General features: G+C 58.2%; 1 protein-coding gene across 1 annotated transcript; it reads right to left on the bottom strand.

Moving 5' to 3' along the window:
* Nucleotides 1-1,338: 1,338 nt before the first annotated feature.
* On the bottom strand, nucleotides 1,339-6,375 carry LBRM_19_0910 (putative protein kinase; the record flags this gene model as incomplete). Its single annotated transcript, XM_001564137.2, has 1 exon — nucleotides 1,339-6,375. The coding sequence occupies one exon, from the start codon at nucleotides 6,373-6,375 to the stop codon at nucleotides 1,339-1,341; it is 5,037 nt and encodes a 1,678-aa protein (XP_001564187.1).
* Nucleotides 6,376-9,165: the final 2,790 nt, after the last annotated feature.

Below are 9,165 nucleotides of genomic sequence, written 5' to 3'. Positions count from 1 at the left end.
GAGAGGTGGTGCTGGGGAAGCGGGGTTTGGGGGAGGGCGGGAGAGGCAAGTGAAGTTGTGAGACACGTAAGAGATATGACGCAGAGTTCGAAAAGACACAGAAAGGGCGAAACGGAAAGAAAAAAAAAAAGAAAATCGGGCTCTGTTTCTGAAAAGTCATGTGAGCACGCATGTTGCACCACAACAGGAGGAGAGCAATCAAAGAGAGGGGAAGAGGAGGACAGGGAAACTGAAAAAGCGAGTGTTGGAGGGGAAGGAAGATCCGATGGGCGTCAGTGTGCGGCACGCACCTTCTAAGCGTGAATATTCAGCAGGTGCTCCTTTCCCACACCACCTCCCTCGAACTTTATAATTCACTCGAGAGAAGAGAGCATGAGGGAAGCCAGTTGGGATGAGCGCGGTATGCGAGACACATGAGACCGGAGAGTGCGAGCATTAAGTAGAGGTAACGCAGTCTTTTTTTTCGCCTCTCTGCACAGTCGTCGTGGTGCGATCGAGGCGCCTTGGTACTGGAAGTAATAGCGATGTGCCGATTGCTCAACACGAAACAAACCCTCACGTCATCAGACTTGAATCTATCGAGAAGAGGAGGCGATCATACATGAGCAAGAGGCATCTGAGTGAGCTAAGATGCCCCTCCCCTACACACAAGCACACGCGAGCATCGCAGCGGAGAATTGTAGGGGCGTCACACATGGCGAACAGAAAACACAGCATACAAGCCGAGGTCACGTAGATTTGTAAGGGGGGAGTAGGGGGCGTGAGAGCGGCAACACCGGCAAACGTACACACGCCTGCTCGAGTGGACGGGGGCAGAATGGCGAAGTAACAAAAAGCATAAAAAGAAAGGAAGTGAAGAGGAGAGACTTTTCGCCTCACGAAGCGCAGTGCCGAGCGAAGGTTTTTCTTCCCCCGTAGGCCCCATTTCCCTGCCGTCGAGCCGTAGTTGATATTCAACTCTACTCAGGCTAGCACAGAACCATCGTCTGCTGCGAAGCAGCAGAAGGCACAGACCGCTTCGAGTACTGCTGGCTCCCGTACCTGGAGCACGGCCTCGGCCTCAAGCTCTACCCACCATCGGCTCCGCAGCTCGCCGCGCAGCTGCCCCCACATCATGCCAGGGCACCACCCCGTGCGTGCCTCCCCTCGAGGTGTCACTCAGCCTCCCCAAACCCCGTAGGCAGCGAGGGTCGGGTCGGACACGTGCAGCACCCGCTCACGGCTGCCACAGGAGCGGCGCAGGTGCCGCGCACTGGGGTAGTTCAGGCTGCCATCAGCCTGGTCCCCACTGTCTTTCGTGCAACGACCTGCTCATTCATTGGTGTTAACTGCGTGCTTTCAAGGACGAAACGACGATTCCCCGTCACCACCGTTCTCGTCCACTGACGAGGACCGTCTCGGGAGCTTGAGGGAGGTGCTGAGCTCCGCCACTCCCGCTTTCTCCTCTCCGCGAATCCAGGGATGGCGGAACAGCTCGAACACAGTGCGACGTTCTGTGGGGTCCAGGTGGAGACACGATCGCACAAAGTCGACGGCGTCGCCGCTAATCTCGCGAGAGCCGCCTGGCACTAGAGGTAGAGGCATGTGCTCCGCTACCTTGTATGGGCGGCACGGCTGCTCCTGCTCAAAGAGTCGCTCGTAGATGCTCTCGCACGATTCTAGGTCCTCCTCGTCGTCGCTCGACAGGGAAGATGTGGCCGATGTAGCAGCGCTGCAAGATACGGTTGTGCTGACTACCGTTGACAGAACAGTACTCAGGAGGTCGCTGGGGGAGCGCCGCATCCACTGCCTCGCTTCCATCGTGCTCTCCCTCACGCTAGTTACCGCATCAGGTACGTCAGTCTCTGTCCAGTCGCCGTTGTCGGCCTTGAGAACGTGATGGCGCATATTCAGCTGATCCGGCGTCGTCGTGGGTCTGGGCGGTCGCAGCGGTGGGGGGTCTTCTGTACCCTTCAACGCTGCGCCCCACGACTGCCAGGCCGCATACTCGCCCGCACAGGTCGAGTGCGCGTTCGAAGCCTTCATCACGGCCCCAAGCCGTGCCTGGGTCGCGGATTGCGAGGGCAGTAGCGTAGAGGCGGAGGTGCTCGACGTCACGCACGCTCTCGTGGCGTTCATATCCCGCAAGTCTCCCTCGACGCGCTCGCTATCGCTGCCCCGGGGATGCGTCACCGTCATCTGAGCTTGCTCCGTGGTGGACGTGTCCGCTGCGGTGGCTTTCTTGATGGGGACCGAGCCAAGGGAGACGTCCACAAGGGACTTCCACTGAGGGGGCTGCTGCGGCATCGGTGGCATCGGTGGCAGGGATGCTGCAAACTCCACCCTCGAGTCATCGTCATCACTTCGCGCCTGTGCGAGGTCGCTTAGGGCGCGAGATGAGCCCGCCGTTGCTTTCGTCGCCAGCAGGTGACTCGTGGGACACGACAAACCAGTAGTTTTGCTGCTGCACTCAGCGACGTGGTTGACCGAGTTGGGGTCTCTCCGAGTGGTGACATCGCAGTAAAAGTGAGGAGCGGCAACCAACTTCATCGCTGTCAGCGCACACCTCTCCGGCCCCGAGGTGCATTCGTCCTGGCTCGCTCCCGTGCTGCTCCACTGGGTCCACTTACAGGGGAGGGCAGTCGTTCGTGACGGCGCCGCTCCATTGCCCTTTTCCGCTGCACACACCCGCGGCTCCTCACTTCGCTCTGAGTTCGCATTGCCGTGACTGGCGCTGCGGCCATCTTTGTTGCTTGCCAACATGGTAGCAGGGGAGGTGACGGGGAAAGCGTCGCCGGCGATCATGTCACAACACGGCATGCACGCCTCTCGAATTTTTGCCGGCCACGTGTAGGCGTCGCCGTACGCCGCCTTGTAGAGGCGCAGAAAAGGATCGGGCTCGGCGAGTATGGCTGTGCGCTGCGACTCCGCACTCGACGCCCGCCACGGTAGCTGGCCTAGGAGCATGGTATACACGGTCACCCCCAGCGCGAAGACGTCCGCCTTGAACAGGTCGACCGGTGTGTGGTCAACGGCTATCAACGGATAGCCCAGCTGCTGCACGGCCGGGGTGGACGTCCAAGATGTACCCGTCAGCGGTGACGCAGCGGAGACATTACCACTGCAAGGAGTAGCAGACGCCATCACGTCTGCGGTGCCATGGGCAGGTGCTGCAGTGCCGCGGGGGGACAGTGAGGAGGTGCGGAAGAAAGCTCGATGGGGGGCGCCACCGTCACCGCGGGCGTCGCGCTGCGGCAGAGATACAGATGACGCCTGTGGAGGAATGCTACTCGAAGTGTCGCCACTGAGGCTCGCCATCTCTCGCTGCGGCGAACGTGACGATGTCGCACGTGGGCTGGGTTGTAGGGGGGCGTCTGCGAACACAGCGGTGAGACACGGGGCCGACGTGGCGGCCTCCTCCATGGGTGAAGCCTGCCTGACGGAGCTGGCAAGCTGCATTGCACTCGTGGTTGTTGTAGTCGAGGTGACAGTTATGCACGCGGTCCTGGCTAGCGTGTCGTCACCGAGTATGTGCAGCGCGCTCCTGTTTTGTGTGGTGCTCGGAGATGAGTCGGGCGGCGTCACAGAGCGCGAAACATCCGCCTCCCTCGACAGCAGCAACTCCGGGGCCAAGAACGCCACGCTGCCTTCGCGGTTCAGCTGCATTGCAACTTCCCCAGCAAGAACCGAGACACCAAAGTCGCACAGCTTCACTGTGCCGTCCGCAGTGCGCAGCACGTTAGACGGTTTGATGTCGCGGTGCGCAACGCCAAGGTAGTGCGCGTACATGAGTGCCTGCAGTAGCCCTTTCACAATCTCACGCGTGGTGTCCTCCGGGTAGGCCTTGGAGGCAGCGTTCTCGCCGCGTGGCAGCACATCACCGTTGTCTCGCATCGATAGCACCTCCCTGGACTCCGCCAGTTCTAGCACAAGGTAGACGTAGCGCATGCTGGGGTCGCGAATAACCTCGTGTAGCGCGATAATGTTTCTGTGCTGCACCTGCTTCATCATTGTGATTTCTTGATCAATCTTGCACAGACTTGCCTCGGAGCCAAGCTGGCGACGCTTTAGTCGAGCACAATCCAGTACCTTCACGGCGTAGAAATGGCCATCCACCAAGTTATAGGACAACTTCACTGTCGAGTAGGACCCTTTGCCCAGCTCGTAATCATACATAACGTACTTCTCGTTCACAATCTCGTACGACCTTGCGCTATCCTTTGATACCGCTCGCGCGCGATCCAGCCTGTCCGTTTCGATTACGCCCGTCTCCCAATCTACGCGGGAGCTGCTGCTGCCCACACCGCCGCCACAGTTGCGGTGAAGACCGCCTTGCCGCTGGCGCCGGTGGCGCGCAGAGAACAGCGGCGGTGGGTGGGGTAAAGCGGTGAGGTCTGTTGGGGTGGAAGGGATCTCGTCCACGTTGACACCGCTCATGGGCATCTCCGGCTGACTGCTGCCAGTGGCGAGATGAAAGCTGCTGAGCGGCGTCATGTAGTGTCCGCCCAAGACGAGCCCAGCGCTTCCGCTGTCGGTGACCAGGCTGGGGCGCTGTCCGAACCCGGAGGTGACAGTCGTACTCCTGGTGCATGCCCCGTGGCTGTCGCGATCCCCGCCGTCGACGCACCACTCCTCCGTTCTTTTTACGGTCACCCTGTCTCTGCACCAGACTTCCTCCGCGGCTCCTGACAGAATCGTCGCCTGCTGTGAGGACAGCCCAAGTAGCGTGTCGCTACACTCGGGCACAGGAGGAGGAAAAGGAGAGACGCGCGCACCGTTTGTTGTCGACACGGAAGCGGCGCTGCTGGTGCGAAAGGTGTACGGCACCCCCTCGCCGTTCTCCCGCGCCAGCAGCATTGTTGAAAAGCTCTGTGGCGTCATGGGCACGTCCATGACAGACGCCGGCAGCGCGTCGCTCTCGTCCATGGAAAGAAAAAGGCCGCTTTGAAATATGCCTAGGGACGATGCAGGCGCTCCGCCGTCGCCGCTACCGCGCTGGGAGGTGAGGGAGGAGAACATGCGCCAACCAAAGGGGCACCCAGTCGCTTGCACCTCGGCTCCGCCACCGCTCCCCGTTCCTGCGGGTCGGACAGCTGCGGCACTGGCTGTCGTTCCCCCTGCTGAGGTGCCGCTTACATCCGGTGCGAAACCACCGAGCGCACCACTGACAGGGGTGCTGACGCTTCTCCCACTAGCCAGGCGACTACACCGGCCTCCCGCCACTGCGCTATCGCACCTTCTGTGAGAGACCTCCACTCTGACAGAGGTGACCTCTGTGCCCGACACTTCGCTGCCAAAGTCCTCTGCGCCGACATCGTCGCTGTCGAGCAAGCTCGCGCGGAATGGTTGTAGCGAGCTCGATTTACTCGGCACCCAGTCCATGCCGGTGCCGCTGCTATGGCGATCCTTCAGAGCAGACACACTAGTCGAGGGATTGGAAGAGTTTAATGATGGCGCTCCGCCGACGCCGGCGAGACTGCTGCTGAGCGCAGTGCTGGGGCGAGGTGGAGTGCCAAATGCGCTCGGAGTCGCATGCACTACCGTGCACGACGCAGCGGCGGCTCCAATAAAGTTCGACTCGACGGTACCGCATGCATCATCGACACTCCTGTCAAAGTGCGTATCAGATAAGACGGACACTACGCCCGCGGAATTAGTCGTCGACAAGGCGGGGTGCACCGACGGCGGGGCAGGAAACGGTCCTTCGTTGCGCCCGTGCGCCTTGACATGTTGGACACAAAATCCCGCCAACGACGATGCTCGTATGCAGGAGTCGGAGGGCAGCTGAGAAACGAAGGTTAGCGGGGACTGTTGCCGCGTCCTGGAGACCTCTCTGCGATTGCTTGATGTTGAGGATACGCTGGTTCTAGCCTGGTCAGAGATTGCGTTGCCGCTGGATACTTGCAGCATCACGTCCAGGCGCAGGCGTACAGAGGACGGGTTGGTAAACAACGGCAATCGCAGCGGACCATCCACTTGCGCTAGGGACTCTGTAGGTGTTGCTCGAATCAATGCCGAGGACACGCCACCGCCGTCCATGGAGGAATGTGGTAGATCGCTGCTGCGTTGCGTCGTTACTCCCGCCAACGTGCAGCGTGGCACCTCAGCCACGGACGCTAGAGATAGCCCTGCCGTGAGTGGCTTCAGAGGTTGAGCAGTGCTACACTGGGAATGGTGAGTTTCCCTCTTTGACATCTCCATAGAAGCGGGGGTTGGAGAGGCCGTGCCATCTTCAGCAGAGAGTCCACGTGGTGTCTTGCGTACACTGTGCAAACAACTCGGTGAAGTGGGAGTGTCAGCGTACTCGGGTGTGTCGTCGTGCGAGGAGGTTGTGGAGTACAGAGCCGGGTCAGGTGGGCCTGGATCCCAAGACGGTGCACTAGGCGGTAGCATCATTACATAAAGCGCACGCGAGGGGGAGGGGGAGAAAGAATGAGTGGAGAGCAAAGAAAAGAGAAAAACACGGCACAGTGCGTCTCTCCGGAAGTGTGCGCTTTTAGTGGCACTGAAAGTAAAAGGAGAATGTCAGGAGGTTCGCGCGCTGGCAAACATATACTCACACCCACGCCCACACCAAGATGGGTGTGCGTGTGGGCGTGGGTGTGTAGAAGAGAAGGGAGACAAACAACAACAAGAGCAACAAGAGCAACAAGTAGCGAGAGTGCTTGAAAAGTGAGCTCGAGTTACGAGGGCGAAGGGATACAACAGAGAGCAACAACAACAACAAAGAGAAGGAAAAAAAAACGAGACTAAGCAAAGAGAACTGAGAGGGAGAGGGGTGAGAGAGCAAGCCGGAGACGTGGCTTTCCTTCGAAATAGGTATGTGTGTCCACGCGTGCCTGCTTCACTTCGTGGTGGTTGGGTGTTTTGACGTCGCGCTCTGCCTCCCTTCACACAGACACCCACACGCTTCTTGGGTTTTCCTCTCGGTATCGTTCGTTTTCTCGCAAGCACCGCAACAAGCGCCGAGCCGTAGAGAAAGACAAGAGAGGAGAACACCACTGCAGTATGTGCGTCGCAGCACCCATACCCACCTAAGCAACACGCAAGGAAGAAGGAGCGGAGCGACCGAACGCACGCCTACCTGCTCCGCACCAGAGAGGGAGAGAGAGAGCAGGATGAGAGAGACGAGAAGCAACACGAGTAACGGGAGTAAGACAACAACCAGACAGGACAATGACAACAGTAGTGAAAGAACGAACTGCCACGAAGAAACAGCCAGAGGAAAGGATGCACCACACCCAAACCCATGCACAGGCAAGCAGAAATAAACAAATGACCAAAGAAGAGAGAGACAGAGAGACAATCAAGACGAGATGCGTAAGTGCACCGGGGATTATATTCGGGCAGGTACGGGTGCTTGGGGGTGGCGAAGCAGCAGCAACCGCGAAGTGTTTGCACAACAACCGAGGCACGCACAGGCAAAGCAAGAGAAGAGGTGTGTGTGTGCGCGCGGAGAAAACACGGACAGGGGAGGAGGGGAAGTCGACTGGCGGCAATCAAAGTCAAACGCTGATGAAACAACAACACAGAGGAGACAAGCGTGGCAAAGAGAAAGAGAGAGGAGGAGGGGAGAGGAGGGGAGGAGGGGCAGGGCGGGGAAGAGAGAGAGAAGCGAAACGCACTAGAATACAAACGACGGAGGACAAGAGGGCAGTGCTTCTAGTCTGGGGGCACGCGTCCAAAGAGCTACAGAAGCGCGCGCAAAAATAAAATAGTGGGGCCCGCACCCTACAGGGAAAGAGAGCACGCGGGGAGAGAGACAAAGTGGTGTGGTCCGGAGTACTCCTTTTTCGCAGAAATAAAGAGGGGAAAAGGGGAGACAAACAAACAAACAAACAAAAGAGAGAGTCAGTGAGCGGCAAAGGAGTTCAACAACCGCGTGGGGTGAGGTGTGGAGAGGGGCGTGTACGCATCACGCAGAAGTTACATCGAATATCAGGAAACGCAAGAGCGTACACGGGAGTCACGCACTCACACGCTCGGAGAGAGGCACAACGCACAGAGAGTGGGAGAAAGATCAATGCAAAGCAATACACGCCCGAAACTCTTCGTTGCTGTGGCTTCTGTATTGATGGTGGTGTTCTTGACGGTTTCGTGCAGTGTTTCTGGCTTGCTCAACGACGCCAATGATCTGCTGTAACACACACACACACACACAAGAAACTCGTAACCACCGCCTACACACACGGACAAACGAGAGGCCGATGAAGCTTTTAATGTGAAAGGAGAGTGAGAGAAGGCACCCACGCAACACCAGAGAAGAGAGAGGCGGATACTGTACAGGCAGAGACGAAAAAGAAAAGCTCCACAAGAAGGCGATTGCCTTCAGCGCTGTTCCCTTTTGGGGGGGGGGGGTGGGATGGGTGGGAACAGGGCGAAACAGAGAAGGGAGGAGAGGGGGGGGGGCGATGGCCTCACAAGTACACCAAGGCGCGAATAATAATAATAAATAGCACTGAAGTTCACACCTCACGTGTCCCTCACACTGGCGAGCACAGAGAGGAGGATGGAGCACGACTGACACACACACACACGCACACACAGACAAGGAATGAGATATGCGTGGGAGAGAAGAAAACGCAGAATGACAAGGAGAAACGAGCGGGGGGAGGAAACGGAAGGAGAGGGCAGACACCGGAAGAGTTAGCACGTCTGCATATACAGATGCAAACACTCACATCTCCCACCTGGATAGAGCTAGCAGACAAGAGAGAGTGAGAGAGACCAATAAGGAGAGTCAAAGCCGATCGAAAGAGAAAAATATAGAAGGTCGGCACGGAAAGAGTGAAGCAAACAAAGAATGCCAGAGAGAAAGTTTGTGTCTCTCTCTGTGGGTGTCTGTGTGCTGGAGGGGAGGAGGGGAGGGTGGGGGAGAAGAAGAGTTTGACAGAAAGAGGTCACAGAGATGGCCACCGCAGGATCGACACCAAACTGAAAGGCGAGTCGTTCTTTTTCAATCACTCCTTGCAAGACTCTTTGATAATCAACCGACGTTACACTCACACGCTGCGTTGCAGGGCGAGGAGGGCACGATCGAGCTGCGTTTCGGGTGGTGCCGCAACTTCTCTCACTTCTTAACGGTCTCCCTGCGCACCTGGAGAACGTGAGGGGAGGGGGAGTGAATGGGGTGTATAGGGCTGGTCGTTTTTTTGTTGGTGTTGGTGTGCGTGTGTGGGGGGGGGG

This window comes from Leishmania braziliensis, chromosome 19 (assembly GCF_000002845.2).
Source record: "Leishmania braziliensis MHOM/BR/75/M2904 complete genome, chromosome 19".
Taxonomy (NCBI): Eukaryota; Euglenozoa; class Kinetoplastea; order Trypanosomatida; family Trypanosomatidae; genus Leishmania; species Leishmania braziliensis.
This window is presented reverse-complemented; position numbering and strand designations above follow the sequence as displayed.